Source organism: Schistocerca serialis, chromosome 8, assembly GCF_023864345.2.
Source record: "Schistocerca serialis cubense isolate TAMUIC-IGC-003099 chromosome 8, iqSchSeri2.2, whole genome shotgun sequence".
In the NCBI taxonomy this organism is placed as follows: domain Eukaryota; kingdom Metazoa; phylum Arthropoda; class Insecta; order Orthoptera; family Acrididae; genus Schistocerca; species Schistocerca serialis.
The window spans coordinates 346970538-346992815 of record NC_064645.1 but is presented as its reverse complement, the minus strand read 5'-3'; the positions used below and the strand labels follow the sequence as shown (position 1 = coordinate 346992815).

The following is a 22278-nucleotide window of genomic DNA, read 5'->3' as shown; positions in this document are numbered from 1 at the left end:
GGTCCGACATGAACGGGCCCCTGGCACTGATCAACCCTAACACAGAATGAGAGAGTCTCGCTAGGTTTGTAACCGAAGTTACGGGTTACTGTGAGTCAGTGACTCTTAAAATCATGCCCCTTTTACATCAACATGACTACTACCACATTCTCAGTTAAGATGAATGGTCATAGGCAGATTGTGTATAATGACAACACACACACAAGATAGTGTGTGTGTGTGTGTGTGTTGTCATTATATACAATCTGCCTATGACCATTCATCTTAACTGAGAATGTGGTAGTAGTCATGTTGATGTAAAAGGCCAGTGTTTACGTAACAGGTGGTATATGAGGTGTCATTTCACAGATGGCTCTCTGTTTGATAGTATATGTTTTGTCAGTTACAGAACTGATATAGGTGGTTGTAGAAGAGTGCATAGGGCAAGTCTTGCAGTGGGGACAGTCACAGGGGTAAGGGCCATAGGGTAGGGAGATGGGTGCAGAACTGCAGAGATTGAGACAGCAACGGAATGCTGTTCTAGGTGTTGTGGGCAAAATCTCTGACAGAATGCATCTCATTTCAGGGCATGATTTTAGGAAGTCATTGCCTTGTCGAAGTAGCTGATTAATACATTCAATACCTGTATAGTACTATATAATAATGAGTGGTATGTTCCAAAGTTGTTTTTTTGGAGGTTTCAGCAATACCAGAATTGGATGTAATGGCCCTGGAAATCTGCCTTTAAACTAAGCTGGTAGGATAATAATTATGTCCAGTCAAGGCTGAAACGAAAATGGTGATGTATTGCTGTAAAGTGTCTGCATCTGAACAAATATGTTTGCCTCGAATACCAAGGCTGTGTGGGGGTAGGGTGGAGGGTACGTTTGACATGGAAAGGATGTCCAATATCAGTATGTGAGTACTGTTTTTTGTAGGTTTGATGTGGACAGAAGTGTGTAGCTGGCCTTTGGTGAGCACGAAATCAACATCAAGGAAAGTGGCATGGGATTCAGAATAGGACCATATGAAATTTGATTGGGAGATGATATTTAAAGATACCAGGAATTTTAACAGGTCAGCATCACCTTGAGTCCAAATGCCAAAGATATTCTTAATGTATCTAAACCAAACTAAGGGCTGAAGGCTTATGGATCACAGGAAAGCCCCCTCCAAGTGACCCATGAAAAGTTTGGCATAGTAAGAAGCCATCCTGGTTTCCATGGCTATATCCCTCATCTGTCTATATGTCTGTCTCTCAAAGGTGAAGGACTAGTTGACGACTATAAAGTTGACTAAGGTCAGAAAGAAGGATGTCATAAGTTTGGAATCAGGTGGGCATTGACTGAGGAAATGTTAAGCAGCAGACAGACCATGTATATGGGGGGTGTTGCAAAGAGGGAGGTGGCATCTATTGTGAAAAGCAAGGTGTGTGGTGGGAGTGGGATGGGATGGGCATGGATTTCAGATGATGGAGGAAATGGTTGGTGTCTTTAACATAGGAGGGAAGTCTTTGTACTAAGGGTTTCAGGTGCTGATCAACTAAGGCAGATATATGTTCAGTGTGTGCTTTGTAGCCAGCAACTATAGGACAGCCAGGATGATTGGGTTTGTGGATCTTAGGAGCAGGTAAAAGATGTGGGTGCATGGTTTGGGTGAGGTAAGAAGTTGTATAGATTGAGGTGTTAGTTCTTGTGAGGGGCCTGAGGTTTTAAGGAGGGACTGCAGGCCAGTTTGAAGCATACGGATGGGATCTTGATGGCAGAAGCTGTATGTTGGGAATGTCAGGCAGCTGGCAGTTTTTAGGAAATGCAGAGCCTGGAGTTCTGCAGAGGACAGATTAGGCTCATAGGACAGGTTAGGCTCATGTTATCTGAGGAAGGATAGTGAAGAAATGCTGATGTGAGGAATATTTGGAAGTCTTATAAGGGATGATTTTGAGGTGGTGGTGGTGGTGGTGGTGGTGGTGGAGGATCAAATTGGGATTGTGATTGGAACTGTTCAAGGCAGGATTTAATGTCATGTTTGCTGTTGGAAAGGTTTTGGGATTGGGTTGCAAAGTGATATTTCCAGTTGAGAATAGGTGTGAAGGAAAGTAGGTCTTTCGCCAAAGCAGCACAAATGCAGGTTTAAGGCTGAAAGTGAGACTCTTGGATAATACAGATAGTTTAGGAAGGCAGAGTGCTTTAGAAGAGAGGTTGAGAACAATACACTGTTGTGACTTGTTGTGATTATGAGTTGTTGTTTGTCTGGGAGGCAGTGGTGAAGACTGTGGGATGTTAAGGAGGTTGAACAAGCTCAGTTTGTCGGAGAGGAGTGGTAGTTGATGGTGTGGCTGTTTGAGCTGCAGAGGGACAGGAAGGGACACACCACTGTTGAGATACTTTAGGAAAAGGTGGGATAGCTTTTTGAGGTGAAGTCTTGCATGTTGTTGCAGTCTGAAGTTCACTTGGCAGGTGATATCATCCAAGGAAACATGATGGGCAGATAACTGCAGGCTTTAGTAAGAAGACAGAAGTCTGGTGAAATGGAAGATGGCAGATGTGGCTTATAGGTCACAGATTAGCTTGGTAAGTGTGAGATATTGCTGTATTTGAAACTGTAAAAGAGCCTGGTGTATAGTAGAATTACAACCAGAAACAGGGACTTTCAATGTTTGGCCTTAGGGAGTAACTCCAAGGGACAAGCAGGTTTCAAGAAACAGAATGTGCGACCTTATTTTTGATAGTTCAAGAGCATGATTTTGAAAAGAATGGATGTAATATACAGGGTGATTCAAAAATAATACCACAACTTTAGGAATTTAAAACTCTGCAACGACAAAAGGCAGAGCTAAGCACTATCTGTCGGCGAATTAAGGGAGCTATAAAGTTTCATTTAGTTGTACATTTGTTCGCTTGAGGCGCTGTTGACTAGGCGTCAGCATCAGTTGATGCTAAGATGGCGACCACTCAACAGAAAGCTTTTTGTGTTATTGAGTATGGCAGAAGTGAATCGACGACAGTTGTTCAGCGTGCATTTCGAACGAAGTATGGTGTTAAACCTCCTGATAGGTGGTGTATTAAACGTTGGTTTAAACAGTTTACAGAGAATGGGTGTTTGTGCAAAGGGAGAAGTTCTGGACGGCCGAGAATGAGTGATGAAAATGTGGCACGCATCCAGCAAGCATTTGTTCACAGCCCAGGAAAATCGACTCGCAGAGCTAGCAGAGAGCTGCAAATTCCACAATCAACTGTATGGAGAGTCCTACGAAAAAGGTTAGTTATGAAACCTTATCGTCTGAAATTGGTCAACTACCCGAGGCGATGGATCGGCCGCCAGGCAGCCCGTGACAGAGCACTTCATCACTGGCCTCCAAGAAGCCCTGATCTTACCCCCTGCGATTTTTTCTTATGGGGGTATGTTAAGGATATGGTGTTTCAGCCACCTCTCCCAGCCACCATTGATGATTTGAAACGAGAAATAACAGCAGCTATCCAAACTGTTACGCCTGATATGCTACAGAGAGTGTGGAACGAGTTGGAGTATCGGGTTGATATTGCTCGAGTGTCTGGAGGGGGCCATATTGAACATCTCTGAGCTTGTTTTTGAGTGAAAAAAACCTTTTTAAATACTATTTGTAATGATGTATATCAGAAGGTAATATTATGTTTCTTTCATTAAATACACATTTTTAAAGTTGTGGTACTCTTTTTGAATCACCCTGTATGATGGGATTTATCATGGCAGGAGAGGGCAGTTTGGAGTGTTAGAAATGGTGGTAATGGCAAAAAAGAGAAGCAGAGGATGAAAAAGATAGAAAAACAGAAGAGAATCAAGGAAAAAATTCGGAAAAATTAGAAAAATTCATTTGAAAATTGTGAGAACAGAATATAGTTAACAAGAGGTAATGAGTGGTTGAGAATTTATCACCAGAAAAGTGATATATATGATATGAAAAAATGATTGGAAAAGAAAAACATTGACAGGGTAAGTCATGAAAAGAGACAAAATTTTTAATACAGGGTAAACAGAAAGAGAATGTTATACGAGAAATTGTAAATTACATTACTTGCAAAATAAAGTAATGTAGGATATGGCTGTAAAGACGATTGGAGCAATTTGGCATAAAACAAATGCACAAAAATGTGAAAGTATTATGTATAAACAATGTAAGTGGAGGGAGGGAAAGAAAACAACTCTCAAATTAGCAAATAAATAGGCGAAAGATTATTGGTAGAAGGTCCTGCAGTATAGCAAAGCATAAACAAATTGTTAAAGGCTAATTTGTAAATAAACCAATGAAAATAATCAATTTTTCAAAATATAATGTAAATGGATAGATAAAAAAATCTACACACAAAGTAGCAGCAGGAGTACACACACATAAAAAAGGTTATATTTATGCAAGCTATCAGAGCCAGTGGCTCCTTCGTCTGGCAAAAAGGTTGAAGGGGAAGGATGAGGGCTGAAGAAAAAGGACTGGAGAGGATTAGGAAAAGAGGCTGATATCAGAAAAGTCATCCAGAACCGGGAGTCAGGGAAGACTTACTGGATGGGATGAGAAGGAAAGACTGATTGTAGAGGACTGTACTTGACGCGATTTGATAACCTGAGAGCTTAAAGGTGGAAGACAGGGTAATATGTAAGACCGAGATTACTGCAAAAACATCATGCATGAGTTAGTAAGAGTAACAAGCTAAGTTGATTGTATGTAACAGAGGTGGGAGGGGGATGGTGAAAAATTGACAGGTCAGAAAATGAAAGATGTCTAAATCTAAAATGGAATGAAGGAAGGAGTAGTTATTGTGAATAAATGCTGAGATTAAAGAAATTAAAATAAATTAAGACAGGTGGTTGGCAAGAATCAAGGACATGTTGTAACACTAGTTCTCACCTGCAGGGTCTGAGAAACTGGCATCTGGGGGAAGAATCCAGATTGTGCATGTGGTGAGCCAGGAAGTGATGTCACGACTCTCATGTTTTAGAGCTGAGAAGTGTTTAACATAACAGCTGGTATATGCCATGTGTCGTTCCACATGTGGCTCTCCCTTTGATAGTATATATTTCGCTAGTGAGAACGAAATCAACATCAAGGAAAGTGACATGTGATTTGGAATAGGACCATGTGAAATTTAATTGGGAGAAGTTATTTAAAGAGTGTGTATGACAAAGATGTCATCAAAGTATCTAAAACAAATGAGAGGTTGAAGGCTTATGGATCCAAAAAAGCGTTCTCCAAGTGAATCATGAAAAGTTTGGCATAGGAAGAAGCCATCTGGTTCCCATTGTTCTACCCCTGATCTGTTTGTGTGTCTGCCCCTCAGAGGTGAAGTAGTTGTTGGTAAGTATAAAGTTCATAAAGGTGTGTTGGAAGGATGTCATAGGTTTGGAATCAGGTCGGTGCTGACTGAGGAAATGTTAAGCAGCAGACAAACCATGTACAAGGGGGATGTTGGTGTAGAGGGAGGTGGCATCAATGGTGACAAGCAAGCTATATGGTGGGAGTGGGATGGGCATGGATTTCAGGCAACCTAGGAAATGGCTGTTGTGTTTAATATGGGAGGGAAGTCTTTGTACTAAGGGTTGCAGGTGCTGATCAACTAAGGCATATATACATTCAGTGGGTGCTTTGAAGCCAGCAATTATAGGACAGTCAGGATGATTGGATTTGCAGATCTTAGGAAGAAGGTAAAACTTTTGGGTGCGTGGTTTGGGTGGGGTAAGAAGTTGTATGGATCAAGGTGTTAGTCCTTGTGAGGGGCCTGAGGTTTTAATGAGGAACTGCAGGTCAGTTTGAATCACAGGGCAGGGATCTTTGTACTTACCAACATCTACTTCACATTTGAGGGACAGACATATAAACAGATCAGGGGTATGGCCATGGGAACCAGTATGGCTCCTTTCTATGCCAATCTTGTCTTTGGTTGCTTGGAGGGGGCTTTTCAGGGATCTATAAGCCTTCAGGCCCTGGTTTGGTTTACGTACATTGATGACATCTTTGCCATACAGACTCGTGGTGAGACTGACCTGTGAAAATTCCTGTAATTTTTAAACACCTTCTCCCAATCAAATTTCGTTTGATCCTATTCCGAATCCCATGCAACTTTCCTTGTTGTTGATCTTGTCCTCACCAAAGACCAGCTACACACTTCTGTCCATGTTAAACCTACTAACAAATGACAAACTTACATATTAACAGTGGCCATCCTTTCCATGTCAAACATTCTACCCTATAAAGCCTTGGAATTCGTGGCAAACATATTTGTTTGGATGCAGACGCTTTACAGCAGCGCACCACCATTCTCACCTCAGCTTTCACTGGACATAATTAACTTACCAGCCTAGTTCAACAGCAGATTTCCCAGGTCATTGCATTCAGTACTGGTACTGCTGATTCCTCCAAAAAACAACTTCGAAGTTCACCAGTTGCCACTCAGTATTATCCTGGTCTTGATGTATTAATCAGCTACTTTGACAAGGCCATGACTTCCTAAAATCATACCCTGAAATGAAATCCACTCTGTCTGAGATTTTGCCCACCACACCTAGAATAACTTCCAATTTTTACTCTCTGTGCTTCCCTCCAGTACTAAATTGGTGATCTGTTGATACCTGAAAATGTGTCCTACCAATCAATCCCTTCGTCTAGTCAAGTTGAGCCACAAATTCCTCTTCTCCCCAGTTCTATTCAGTACCTTCTCATTAGTTATGTGATCTACCCATCTAACATTCAGCATTCTTCTGTAGCACCACATTCTCTTCCTGTCTACACTGTTTGTTGTCCATGTTTCACTTCCATACATGGCTACACTCCATACAAATACTTTCAGAAAAAACTTCCTGATATTTAAATCTATACTCGAAGTTAACAAATTTCTCTTCTTCAGGAACACTTTCCTTGCCGTAGCCAATGTACAGTTTATATCCTCTCTACTTCAACTATCATTAGTTACTTTGCTCCCCAAATAGCAAAACTCATTTACTACATTAAGTGCCTCATTTCTTAATCTAATTTCCTCAGCATCACCTGATTTAATTCTACTACATTCCATTATTCTTGTTTTGCTTTTGTTGATGTTCATCTTATGTACTCCTTCCAAGACACTGTCCATTCCATTCAGCTTCTTTTCAAAGTCCTTTGCTGTCTTTGACAGAATTACAATGTCATCGGCAAACATGAAAGTTTTTATTACTTCTTCATGAATGTTAATTCGTACTCCAAAGTTTTCATTTGTTTCCTTTACTGCTTTCTCTATATACAGATTGAATAACATCAGGGATAGGCTAAATCCCTGTCTGACTCCCTTCTCAACAACTGCTTCCCTTTCATGCCCCTGGACTCTTATAACTGCCATGTGGTTTCTGTACAAATGGTAAATAGCCTCTTGCTCCCTGTATTTTACACCTGCCGCCTTCAGAATTTGAAAAAGAGTAATGCATTCAACATTCTTAAACGCTTTCTCTAAGTCCACAAATGCTAGAAACATAGGTTTACATTTCCTTAACCTATCTTCTAAGATAATTCGTAGTGTTGGTATTGCCTCATGTGTTCCAACATTTCTACATATTCCAAACTAATCTTCCCAAAGGTCGTCTTCTATCAGTTTTTCCATTCGTCTGTAAAGAATTCATGTTAGCATTTTACCGTGACTTATTAAACTGAAAATTTGGTAATTTTTCGCACCTGTCAGCTCCTGCTTTCTTTGGAATTGGAATTATTGTATTCTTCTTGATGTCTGCATGTATTTTACCTTGCATGTATTTTACCTGTCTCATACATCTTGCTCACCAGCTGGAAGAGTTTTGTCATGGCTGGCTTTCCCAAGGCTATCAGTAGTTCTAACGGAATGTTGTCTACTCCCAGGGCCTTGTTTCAACTTAGGTCTTTCAGTGCTCTGTCAAATTTTTCGCACAGTATCATATCTCCCATTTCATCTTCATCTACATCCTTCTCCATTTCCATAATATTGCCCTCAACTACGTCTCTGTTGTACAGACCCTCTATACATTCCTTCCAACTTCCTGCTTTCCTTTCTTTGCTTTGGACTGGTTTTCCATCTTTGCTCTTGATATTCATACAGGTGGTTCTCTTTTCTCCAAAGGTCTCTACAATTTTCCTGTAGGCAGTATCTATCATACCCCTAGTGATATATGCTTCTACATCCTTACATTTGCCCTCTAGCCATCCCTGCTTAGCCATTTTGCACTCCCCGTTGATCTCATTTTTGAGACATTTGTATTTCTTCTCGCCTGTTTCATTTACTGCATTTTTATATTTTAATTAAATTCAATCTCTCTTCTGTTACCCAAGGATTTCTACTAGCCCTCGTCTTTTTAAAACTTGATCCTCAGGTGCTTTCACTATTTCATCTGTCAAAGCTACCCATTCTTTTTTTACTGTATTTCTCTTCCTTTTTCTTGTCAATTGTTCCCTAATGCTCTCTGTGAAACACTCTACAACCTATGGTTCTTTCAGTTTATCCAGGTCCCATCTCCATAAATTCCTACCTTTTTGCTGTTTCTTCAGTTTTAATCTACAGTTCATAACCAGTAAATTATGGTCAGAGTCCACATTTGCCCCTGGAAATGTCCTAAAAGTTAAAACCTGGTTTCTAAATCTCTGTCTTGCCATTATATAATCTATCTGAAACCTTCCAGTGTCTCCAGGCCTCTTCCACGTATACTACCTTCTTTCACCATTCTGAGTGTTAACTATGATTAAGTTATGCTCTGTGCAAAGTTCTACCAGGTGGCTTCCTATTTCATTCCTTACCGCAGTCCGTATTCACCTACTACTTTTCATTCTCTTCCTTTTCCTAGATTCAAATTCCAGTCCTCCGTAACTTTTAACTTTTCATCACCTTTAACAATCTGAATAATTTCTTTTATCGCATCATATATTTCTTCAATCTTTTTCTCATCTGCGGAGCTAGTTGGCATATAAACTTGTACTACTGTGGTGAGCATGGGCTTCATGTCTATTTTGGCTACAATAATGTGTTCACTATGCTGTTCGTTGTCGGCATTCCTATTTTTTTATTCATTAAAAAACCTACTCTTGCATTACCATTATTTGATTTTGTGTTTATAACCCTGTATTTTCATGAACAGAAGTCTTGTTCCTCTTGCCACCGAACTTCACTAATTTCACTATATGTAGCTTTAACCTATCCATTTCCCTTTTTAAATTTTCTAATCTACTTGCCTGATTAAGGAATCTGACATTCCACGCTCCGATCCGTAGAATGCCAGTTTCGTTTCTCCTGATAACAACATCCTCCTGAGTAGTCCCCGCCTGGATATCCACATAGGGGACTGTGTTACCTCCAGAATATTTTACCCAAGAGGACACCATCATCACTTAACCATACAGTAATGCTGCATACGTTTGGGAAGAATTAAGGCTGTAATTTCCCCTTGCTTTCAGCCGCTCGCAGTATCAGCACAGCAAGGTCATTTTGTTTGATTTTACAAGGCCAAATCAGTCAATCATCCAGACTGTTGCCCCTGCTACTACTGAAAAGGCTGCTGCCCCTCTTCAGGAACCAAACGTTTGTCTGGTCTCTGAACAGATACCCCTCCACTGTGGTTCTACCTTCGGTACGGCTACCTGTATCACTGGGACACCCAAGCCTCCCCACCAAAGGCAAGGTCAATGGTTCATGGGGAGGAATTACTTTATACTGTCAAAAATTGATTATTTAGGTAATGTTTAAAGTATTTTTCATTGCAATTTCAGATCTGATTTTGGTTTTTCTGTATCACATCATAAGTTTTTGTACAGACCACCTCTGAAGTTCTAGCTGAAATTACATTTGTTTTATAATGGGAAATATTTTAAATTGCATTAAAAGATAGATTATTTATTTTGTACCTTGTAAAGAATCGCTATAAACTGGATTAGAGTGGACAGTGGTGTATATTAACTTAAAATTGCTAATAATTATTTCAGAATCACAACATGTAGTTGACAGTTAATTTTTCCATTGCTGCATCAAGTGGTTTCTGACATGGGGCAATACTTCTCTTCCTTGATTGTCTCCCTTCATCATTGCTGTCTCTCGTTAGTATAAAACAGTATTCAGCCATTATGTTTGTGTTCCATCTTGTCTCTAGTGTCTCTTTTCCATCTACTGGATCTCATGATGGAATGATTCCCTTTGTTCTTCACTAACTTTACACCAAAGTTCGCAGGGGGGGGGGGGGAAGAAATAAATAAAAAATAAAAAAAAATATGTGAATGTAGAAAATGAAGCTTCACACTCATGTTACATTCCTGATTCGTGAAACTCTGCAAGTTTTTTTAAACATGATTTTGTAATTTGGATGTTTGTTGTTACCTAATTGCTGGGCACCACTTCTTTAAAAGATTCGCAAGCCCGTTAAACCACTGGATGCATTGTTCTTTCAAACAAATTGTCTTTCATTAAATTTCTGACCTGCCGCCCCACAAAAATCCCGTCTTTAAGTTTCTCCTAAGATGCTTTTGGAAATCTTTTTACCAAGAACAGGAAGGCGTCACCATATTTTGGAAGTAATTTTTAATGATATGTTTCATTAATCCAAGCATGCTGTGAAAAGAAGGTAATAATGTCTTGGGTAATTTCGTATATTCTGTTAACCAGGTTGGAAAATTTTTCTTCCAGGTCGGTTCATTACCTTCCATTTCTGGTCTTTGGCTTGTGTATTCCACTCACCTTGTGCAGTGCCGAGCTTTTATCTTAGTCACGCCATCTTGTGCCGAAGTATGCATAGCAAACATTTTTCACAAAACTATAAATTTGTTTAGCAATTATGTAGCCACCACAAACATAACACAATATGTCTGTGTTATTCAGACACTTGGGTAATTAATTTCTTAGAAGCAGTAAAACTACATTCAACAGCACTAATATAACCTCACAACACTATACCGTGTCAACATGGAGCTAAAGTTTTCTGCCTAACAGCCAGATGGGTGTGACAAGTTTGGCCAACTATTCCATATCACTAAAATAAAATTTCCCTTGCTTGCAATAAAATTTCTCCCAGTGGAACTTATGTTTAAATGAAAAATGAGTATAATTGATTTGTTAAAAAAAACTGTGCATGCTAGGGGAAAAAACCTAATAGTAGATCTAAAACCACTACAAAACTTTTTTTGAGATCAGCAGAAATTATGCAAACATAAAAAATAATGTTGCATAGGGTTACCAAATCACACTTTGCCATCATAGTTGAGGTACTTCCGTTTGAGATGCCTTTTTTTAACGGAGCAAATACATGGAAGTTGCAAGGCGACATGTCTGAACTGTAGGGTGGATGCCCAAGTTGCTCCCAGTTGAACTTGGCCATTATACCAAGTGTGACCTCGGAGACATGTGGACATGCATTGTTGTGGAGCAGAATCACACCCTGCATGAGCAGACCAGGCCATTGGATCTCTGGCATCAGTGTTGGTGGTGAACCTCACCTTCCCTGCTGAGGGCACAGCTTTGAATTATTTAGGGGGAGGTGACAACTATATTTGCGTCCCTAGATGTCTCGCTGTATTAACTCAAAGGTGGAATATGAAAATTTCATCAGTTTGGTTGTTGTGATGTTTCATACCTTTTCATGAACATTCCTTGTATTCCAGAAAAGTTCAAGATTTCCAAATGGTGATTGGTAAATTTTTGCAATAACTGGGTTGAACTTAACAATTTTTATAACTGCAACTTCACAATTCTTTTTGACATTTGTTCCAGTAGTTTTATCATAGTTACAATGGTAGAGGCAAAAATATTCAGTTAAAATAATCTTCACAAAAGCTTTCATTGTAGCATAATATTTATTTCCATTTTCTGCTGTTAGTTTTCTGTACTTCATCACAGTTTGTTGCTGAAATGCAGAAAATAGGTGGCACTCCTTTTTCAGTCTATATAAATTTGTAAACATAAGATGTATTGAAACTCGTGTGCTTAATACTGAAACATCAAGTAGTAAAATACACATGCAGAAATGACTCTCACTTTTGTCACATTCGTATTCTATATTGTACCTAACATTTCATAAACCATTGAGAGCTGAGCAGCTAAAACAGTAATTTTAAATGAAATAATTCTCGATAAAAGCTCTACGAACAGATTCAGATTAGTGAATCAAATTGAATGTTCCAGGTGCAGAAACCACTACACGCATCACTTTCATACAGCTCCTCCTGCGTTAGTGCTTCAGAGTTCTTCGATGCCGAAGAGTATCAAATACAAGACGGTGGAGGGGGGCGTGAAAGTGATACTTCTTCAGAAGCTGGCAGCATAACGAGTGAAGAAGGCAGTGTCAGTAGTGAGAACAGTGAGGTCGGCACTGAATACACTCCTGCACAGAGTGGTAAGAATAACCAGTTTCTGTTTGATCGTATAACTCGGTTGAAATAAAAAGTAACTTAAATTTGTTGTATTCTTTTATGTCGGTCCATTGAGTGCTTAAGTAATAATAATGTGAGGAGTCTAATGGAAATCACGTTCTCATTATATAATTTTATATAATTAATTTTTTTTTCGAAAGGATCAGATTCTACTTTAGAGCTAAAACAGAGCGAGAATAAAAATGTTCGGGCAATTTAATTTATGTGCAGTCCTCATATAAAATTTGAAAAAATTGGCTCTATAGAGGTTTCAGAATTGGAAGGAAGAGTGATTAATTTTGTCTCTTAACAATCGAAGACATGATCTAAGCAGGTGGTACAACTAGAAAGGTGGGGAAAAGTGTCAAATGAAACATATTCACTTAGTCTTCATGTCAGGAGATGCAGGATAACACAAGTGGAGGTGCTTTTTCTTCTTCCGTTTTCTGAGCAACATATTTTTCCTCGTGATCTTTTTGTTTTTAGACGAGTCTCTTTTTTCATCATTATTAACAAAAATGTAATCTGTTGTCGCAAGAATTCAGAAGCTATGTTACTGTGTTACTCTTGTGCCAGCATTTGTATATTTTTTACTGTGGTTCACAATACTTTTCACATTAGCATCTGATAAAATGTGTTTAAATAATCAGAGGTGCTAATACAAGGAGGTTTTTTAGTGTAAACCACAATTAAAATAAACTAAATAAAATATTTATATTCTCATTTGGAGAAAAAGAGTAGGTATTTTTTCTCGATTGTCTCATGTAGTGTCATATTACAGAAAAAATCCACAAATAGGCACATGTTCCTCGATCTCATTGGACTTATATTTGTTGCAGCGGCTCCTGGAGGAGGCAGTACAAGTATAAAATGTATGACTGGCAGGAGAACCAAACTGCCCGCCGTCCGTCCAGACACAGAAGGACTTTCATTGTGGAACCTTTTGTGCAAGAATATTGGCAAAGATCTTTCACAAGTTTCAATGCCAGTGGCTTTAAATGAACCTCTCTCCATGTTACAGGTTGGTGTTTTGTGTGTTTTGCACATCTGTTTATATTTCTGTCAGTATATGATGTCCAGACTAAATGTTTGACAGTTAAGTAACAAAGAGGACACACTCAGTGGAGGGGAGGGGGAAAGAGTGAAGCAAATGACAACATGCAAGCACAGTAGTATAAAGGCAAACTGGATAAGAAAAATTTTAGTAGTGGTATATTATTCCCTAGCAGTCAGCTTTTCCCGTTGCCAATACTGACTGAAGAAAAATACGGAGAGAGAATAAAACCCGCCACATAGGATAGTTATAGAGCAATCTAATGGTCCTTCAAAAAAAAAAAATTTTTTTTTATACTATACAATGAAAATCTTATTATGTGGGTGGTACATCTGATGAGGAGGTGAAAACATTAAGAGGTACAGAGCACATAACAAGTGATTGTACATCATAATAATGCATCATGGTAACATGAAACAGATACACCTGTTTTTGATTATTGAATTTAAGAAAAGAATTAAAAGTAGTGCAAATACCCCAATTTGTTCCAAAATGAAATTACTACCTAATCTTTAGGGTGTGGGATGGATTATATGAGGTAAAGCCTAAACAGTACCATACACACTCTTCATGAAGACACTCAGTACAGTGGCTGATAGGAGTAGCAGAATCATTAGAACTTGCCAGATGCTATCCGTAGCATAGCATATAGTGCTGTTTGCCGTGGCATTATTGTCAGCATTCTGTGTTTCCTTTGCTGCACTGAGTTTTGTTTCATATTTTGTGATTGAATACTGTTTTTGAAGTTATTAAAAGTGACTAATGATGCAAATTTTGGTACTTTTAACTACTTATTTCACACATGCTTTTGGTACAAAAGGAGAAAAAGTGGTATTTGCTTAGAAAGGGAGACTAGATTGGCAACAACCAGAAAGTTGTCAGTGCCTCATTGTACCCTGTCAGCTACCCCTGTCATTCACTACCCACGTGTAAAAATTACAACATATGTTAAAAATGGTTGTTTTGCACCACTGTGCAGTTTCATGTCTGTGAAATCGAATTCAAACTCACTTAGTGCAGGACTATAACATGGGTTTTTTCAATACTTTTATGTGTTTTTCTTCAATTAGCCTACCATTTTAAGGTATTTTTGTACACTTTTCCATTTAAATATCCACACAAGGGAAAAAAAAAGAAAAGACCATAAGGAGACAACTCCAGCAAATGAGGCAGCCACTAACCTTTGCTTATGATTCATTCTTCTTTAAAGACTCCTTGAATAAGACATCTATTGGTAGTATGTGTGGAATATACATCCATCTTGCTGGAAAAAGCAGTACTACTTAACTGAGCCCATAATTTCTTGAAAATTTTAGGATAAATGCCTGTATTGAAAGTACCTTCAAAGAATAACAAGCCAATAATTTGGCTACCAGGCAAGAGGGCAGCCACCATGTATGTTGCTAATGTATAGACTGAATAGGTTTGCTCCGGAGAAAATAGGGTTAAGCCATGTGATGTGCAGAGAGTGTTCCTCTGGCCAGTTAGGGCATGCTCCCTGCCTGCTGCGAGCGTGTAACATCACCAGTTGTGTAAGTGAGTAAATAATCTTGCTCTCTGAGTCAATGGATACAGCGTCACTCCCCTGCCTCACCCCTGAGGCAGCACATAGGCTCAAAAAGAACCAAACTTACGTCAATTCCGCAAGAAGGTAGGGCCACACCTCTGCCAGAGTGGCCATCTTAATATTGTAGACAGGTAGCTATGTGGGAAGAGAAGTGGGTGGGTCTGCGTGATTGCACTGTCACATCGAGGTCGCCGTTGTGGTCAGGGAGGTACGACGGGGGTTCACTGTAGTGTGGCAGCAGTGACTATGGTCATCTACTTGAGGTTTCTACTGCAACAACAGTGGGGCTGAGGGATGGAGGGGGTGGGGGGTGGGGAGGAGGAGGAGGACGGTGGAGATAGCTGCCACACTCCCAGGTTGCAGTGCTTGGTCGGTCAGCCCTTAAGCTATTCAGGTGACACTGCCAGTAATGTCTGTTGTCCTCCGAAGTTATAAAGGTGACAGTCCTGCCCACCTTTGATGGTAGCGGGGGGCCCACACCATATGCTGTCTGAAGGTCCACCCCATACTGAGTTTCCCTTATGGAAGCTACATCAGTGTGGCGTACACTGCTAGTGCTGTTGCTGGAAGAGAAGGTGGAAAATGGTTACAAGTTGCCTGCCATGCAGAAGTTCTACTGGTTTTTTGCCTGTGACAGACGTGGTCCTGTATATACATAAAAAATTAGAGTGCCTTTGTTAGAAGAAGACTGAATTGCTACATTCATCTTTTCCTTAAAAGTGCAAATCATCCGCTCCACCTCACCATCTGAATGAGGGTGAAAAGGAAGTCAAGATATGCTGTATGCCATATTTAGTGTAAAACTCTGCATGTGGGGCAAATATGAACTGGGGATCACCATCAGTCATATGGTCCATGGGAAGCCTTCTATCATGAACGCCTGCCAAGTGCTTTAATTGTCACTTTTCATATGTTTTGCTGACATGTGGAAAGTTTGAGGAAGGGTCCACAATGATTAGCCACACTCAGTTGAGAAAAGCAGCTGCAAAGTCTACTTGAACTCTGTCCCAAGGAGCAGCAGGATGGTGCCAGGATGAAAAAACTTTTTGAGATGCCTGATTGGGGACAAAGTTGGGACATGAGCGGCCAAGAAACTCACTATCTTTGTCAGTGGCCAGCTAGTAAGCATGGTGGTGGGCCAAGATCTTGATCTGTGTGAGACACCAGTGACCCACATAAAGCATAACAAGGACCAGAGTGCGAAGTGAGGGCGGGATCACTACCCACAGGGGTCCATAGTAAGTAGGAGGACCCCATGCTGAGCTGACAACTTATGTTTCAAAGAAAAGTAGCAATATGATGCTGGGTTTGATTTTGTATTGAGATAATCCTACCAGTCACCAGTCTGACTTCACCCGCTTAAAAATTTATCTCATCGTGAGGTTCTTCTATGATTCAGTTGCAGTAGTGGATGTCGTGAATTGAAAATTGTTTAAAATTAAAAGGGCCTCTTAGTTGATATGGAAGCACCCAACCTTCTTTTGGACAAATTCTGTTTCACAGCTAGCTGGGAGTCGGGAAAGAGCCTCTGCATTCATATGCCGCATTGTTGGTTTGTACGTGATGGAATACTGATAAGCAGATAATGCTGACAAGGTGTCTACCTGGAAATTGAATTTATATAATTTTTAATATTATATGTATATGAAGTTCAGAACTCAAATATCATTTTGCCAAAGCAGTTCAATGTAACTATCAAAAATACCTGAGAAAATTTACTTTGAACTTTCCGAGAATCTTTAATTCACTACTGTTAAGGCAACCGGAAAAACTGCCTTTTCTTGAAATTGCACTTTGGGCTGCCTTTCTGTACGACGGAAAAAAGTGAGTGGAAGTTTTTGAGATGTTTATGAGACCCTTGATAATGTTGCTGTTTTTTTTAAAAAAAAAAACACTGAAATGATTACAATGAAATTTCTGGGATCAGTTGTTCCAAGTATCTTTGGAAAATGCAGGGGCACTAGAGATGCCACAAGGAAGGCACTGATATTGGGAGAGGTTGAATGGTGTGTTAAAGCAAGCACTCTTTTAGAGTCCAGATGCAAGTAGTTGTAAGTATACCTCCTGCAGATTGGTATTAGAGTAAAGTTAATCACCATTTAATTTTGAAAAAAGGGTCAGAGTATGAAATCAGATAGGTGTCAGCCACCACCTCTGAGTTAAATTCACACTGTCTGAGGCAGTCATTTGGTTTGTGTACTACCACAAAAGGGGGAGCCCACAAACTAGTTGAGCTAGATGTGATCACTTGTTTTTGTTAGAAGTGGTAAAGCTGTTTTTTAATGTCCTCATGCGGAATGTGTGGTGAAGGACATGCCAGTGCATAAGGGACACTGCGTCAGGGGTTGGAGTTGTATCTTTGCCTCTATTCGAGAGGCACATCCTAGCCCTGTAGAAAACAGCTCTGAAATACATTTGCAGAGTTTGTTGATGGCTTGGAAGGGAACCATGATGTCTCATTGACGGCTAAGCTAGACTGATTAAATACAGTTGGACAGGAAATATCATTTGGTACAAGGGAACTAATAACACTAAAGATCATTCACCGTGGCACACATTTGTATATATAACCTCCATTTGAAGAGTTCGTATTTATCATCAAAGCTGCAGCCCTATATCAGCTTCAAACACTATCAGGTTGTCAAAAATTTTCATTTTAGATGATAACTTCAGTGGTGTAGCTGTCTCAGGGTTTATGATGATTTTGAGTTTATTTACTGAATCCTGCTTCTGGTCACTTGCAGTCATTCCACATAGGGAGAAATTGCAGATACTATGTTGCCATGATTCCGACGTGGAAACCACTGTTCATCACACCTGGGGCATCGGTGGTAAGGGTAGATTCAGAAACAGTCTGGACGGGATGGCAATTGCCATGTGCTGAAGCTTAATGTAAAAACAATGCCAGAATAAAATGAATATGACTGATTTTGAGCCATCTTCCCAAGAGATTGATTGTGCATTCTACTGCAAGTCTTGCTGGGGATAGGATTATTTCCTGAGCTCCAGTTTTGCTGAGTGAGCTGGTTATTTGTCAACCACTACTGAAGCCAATTAGGAAACTGTAGAACAGTTTTGGCATTGTTGTTGGGTTTCTTGTACAAATTCAAAACTTTATACAATGTTGCGGACTCATTCTGAAGAAAGGTCTGAATTTTTTAAAGCCTGTGTGTGAACATACATAGATTTTGAAAAACACATTTCCTTATCAGTAAGAACGTGTAGAATTTTTTACAAGTCGAATTTGTACATTCGAAGGTACAGTGCCAACTTAAGCCTTTAGTTCCATGATCCATTTCTGGTATGATTTGGAAGGAAAAAATATTGTATGGGTCTTAAGTTTATGGTAATCTGACAGCAGTTCACATGCTCTTAAAAAATGAGTCTTCCAGGTCGTCTAATGGGTGGAGCTTATGAAGCAAACAAAATATTTTAATAGGATCAGGACAAAAAGAGAGGGCTTTGAAGTTCTGGACACGTAGTCTTTAAAGCTGCAAAGTTGTGCGATAACCATTGGAAGTGCTCATCCCAGTTGCCCTTGCCGTCTCGGAAAGAGGGGAATGGAGGCACAGCCAGTGCCAAGGCTGGTGCTTGATGTGACATTTGCTGTTGCTGTTGCCATATCAAAGTAATCAGTTGCTGTTGTGTGGTGAACCATTGTTTGTGTCATTCATTCTGGAATTTCACATGTTGATGTCATCCCTCCTAGATTTGAGGGATTCAAAGCACTTGGCATCAGTCGTGCGATTCGTCACCTCGGATACGTAGAACCTGGCACGACTGTTGGAGCAGTGCTTCCATTCCCTTTATTTGAACAAAAACACTAGTTACAATAATTTTTAGGTACAATTTGAGAGTTCGGCACACGACATGAGCTTCTGGGTAGCAATGGTTAAACAAAGAAGACAAACTGAAATATTGCAAGTCTGTAAATGAACCGAAAGGCCTTCATACTGCTATGAGAAATCCAACCAGAGTGAAACACCACACATAGCCCAAGCTGGTAGTGTAGTTAGTCAACAAAAAGGCAACCAGTGCTTATTATTTAAGCTGAATATAACACTGGCTTGTTGTCATTCTGCATGCAGCCAGGTTTGATCATGTCACTGCGGAGCTCCTTTCTTACCTTCATAGCTTAAGTAGCTCTGTATTACTTATTTGCCATTGCAACTACAATTTCATTATTTTGATTAACTGTGTGCATCTCTTGAACTGTGGAAATCTTTAATAAATCTTGGTATGCTTGTAGAACTTTCTCTCTGTAGTCAGGTATGCACCATTTGCCATCTCAACTGGTGATATTTGTCGATTGCCTAGCATAATTTTCTTTTTTTTCTTCATGTTGCTTGTTTTCGGTTGTTTCTCTTACCAAGTTCCCATGGTTTTATTTCACATTCTGTTAAAGACATTTCGGAATAGTTTTACTTCAGCATATTCGACACATTTCTACCGCCGTTTGCTTGAAGAGTTTCTTATGTTCTGTTTATAGCTGTGTTATTCAATTTTAGATTTTCTTTTGCTCTCATCATGCCTGCAACATTGTTTGTTGTTTGCATAAAAATACTTTATTATATAAGGTTGGTATTGTTTTCACAATAAATGTTGAAGTCTCTGTAGTCTCAAATAATTTATCATAATCTATATACACTCCTGGAAATTGAAATAAGAACACCGTGAATTCATTGTCCCAGGAAGGGGAAACTTTATTGACACATTCCTGGGGTCAGATACATCACATGATCACACTGACAGAACCACAGGCACATAGACACAGGCAACAGAGCATGCACAATGTCGGCACTAGTACAGTGTATATCCACCTTTCGCAGTAATGCAGGCTGCATCGCTGCAGCAGCGTCCTGGCCTCAAATCTAACTGCTGTGTCGTCCGAACAAGACACAGGCATTGCGAAGTCGTCGGTATCTTCATCCCCAGCGCCGCCTCTGGCGATGATGGAACTCGCACAAATGGCGAATCTCTATGGCAATGGCACCAGCTCGCATCTTCGCGCTTGTGGTGCTCGCTGCTATTCTCCCATGGAGACGATCGTAGAGATGCTGGATGTAGTCCTGTGGAACGGCTTGCCATGCCATTTCCACCTGGCGCCTCAGTTGGACCAGCGTTCGTGCTGGACGTGCAGACCGCGTGAGACGACGCTTCATCCAGTCCCAAACATGCTCAATGGGGGACAGATCCGGAGATCTTGCTGGCCAGGGTAGTTGACTTACACTTTCTAGAGCACGTTGGGTGGCACGGGATACATGCGGACGTGCATTGTCCTGTTGGAACAGCAAGTTCCCTTGCCGGTCTAGGAATGGTAGAACGATGGGTTCGATGATGGTTTGGATGTACCGTGCACTATTCAGTGTCCCCTCGACGATCACCAGTGGTGTACGGCCAGTGTAGGAGATTGCTCCCCACACCGTGATGCCGGGTGTTGGCCCTGTGTGCCTCGGTCGTATGCAGTCCTGATTGTGGCGCTCACCTGCACGGCGCCAAACACGCATACGACCATCATTGGCACCAAGGCAGAAGCGACTCTCATCGCTGAAGACGACACGTCTCCATTCGTCCCTCCATTCACGCCTGTCGAGACACCACTGGAGGCGGGCTGCACGATGTTGGGGCGTGAGCGGAAGACGGCCTAACGGTGTGCGGGACCGTAGCCCAGCTTCATGGAGACGGTTGCGAATGGTCCTCGCCGATACCCCAGGAGCAACAGTGTCCCTAATTTGCTGGGAAGTGGCGGTGCGGTCCCCTACGGCACTGCGTAGGATCCTACGGTCTTGGCGTGCATCCGTGCGTCACTGCGGTCCGGTCCCAGGTCGACGGGCACGTGCACCTTCCGCCGACCTCTGGCGACAACATCGATGTACTGTGGAGACCTCACGCCCCACGTGTTGAGCAATTCAGCGGTACGTCCACCCGGCCTCCCGCATGCCCATTATACGCCCACGCTCAAAGTCCGTCAACTGCCCATACGGTTCACGTCCACGCTGTCGCGGCATGCTACCAGTGTTAAAGACTGCGATGGAGCTCCGTATGCCACGGCAAACTGGCTGACACTGACGGCGGCGGTGCACAAATGCTGCGCAGCTAGCGCCATTCGACGGCCAACACCGCGGTTCCTGGTGTGTCCGCTGTGCCGTGCGTGTGATCATTGCTTGTACAACCCTCTCGCAGTGTCCGGATCAAGTATGGTGGGTCTGACACACCGGTGTCAATGTGTTCTTTTTTCCATTTCCAGGAGTGTATTTGATTTCTTGCCCGATGACTTTGGCAGCATCGTCTTTTAGCTTTGTGTCTATTTTCACTCTAGCTATTGCTAATCTATGATCCCTTGAAATCCTACATACTCACTGCTTTGGTTTGAAAAAGATTAAATTTAATTACATTTTGTTACCTTCTGTATAATGATGGCCACCAACACAATTTCTGTTGGAGTTTTTTATGGTCCACAACAAAATGTTGTGAGTATGTGAGTGAGAACCTTGTCTTCTGCATGAAATTGATCACAATAATACCTCAACTGCATTTATTGATAGTTTACTCCGCATACTCAAAATTCGTCTCCATTCATCACCGCTGCCACCACCACCACCACCACCACCACCACCACCACTGATACCATGGAGAATTAAACAATTCCCAGTCCATTCTTGTTCTAGACACCTCTCCCTTTGTCATCAAGCACTCCCCACACATGTTATGGCTTCTAGTTTATCAACGTCCATTGAGTTCTAGTTACCATCAACAAAACAGTAGAAAACATAGAGTTCATATATTGAGGTTTCAATGTTACATATATGCCCTGTCATTATATCACTTCAGAAGTACAAAAATTGCAGGTTCTGTATGATACAATCAAGGGAATCTTTCAGAATACCACCCAGGAGATGATTCTAAAATTGCACAAAGTAATGACAGTGCCAATAGTATTTTAGGGAGTGGGTACTACACTGTCAAAACAACAGACCGTAAGAGTGGAAAGTGTAGAAATAATATTTCTGACTCATGTGTTAGGCTGTACCTTACTGAATAGGGTGACAAGTGAAAACGTCAGTGGGAACTAGAGAGACGTAGTTGTCTTCATAAACTGTAATCAGATCTTACAAGAATTTTGTAATGTAATGTGGTTGGCTATTTTGTACGTTGATGGTCATCTCAATGTGATTGTAATGTTTAGTTTTTAGATTGAAAAGCATTTGATAAATTGAATAGCTTAGCACAGTGATTGACTGTATTAACAATTCTGCAGTATGCTGTCAGTTTTTCATATTTTTTCTGTATACATCTTTAACATTGTTTCCCTCCATCTGTCATAATTGTATC

The 22278-nt window shown here is 40.7% G+C and overlaps 1 protein-coding gene across 1 annotated transcript in view; it reads left to right on the top strand.

Moving 5' to 3' along the window:
• LOC126416263 (oxysterol-binding protein-related protein 6-like) overlaps window positions 1-22278 on the top strand; it is a 259898-nt gene that overhangs the window by 161719 nt on the left and 75901 nt on the right. Inside the window, exons 11-12 of the mRNA XM_050083896.1 lie at window positions 12099-12309; window positions 13165-13346. Coding sequence (XP_049939853.1) covers window positions 12099-12309; window positions 13165-13346 — 393 coding nt within the window. The remainder of the gene's footprint in view (window positions 1-12098; window positions 12310-13164; window positions 13347-22278) is intronic.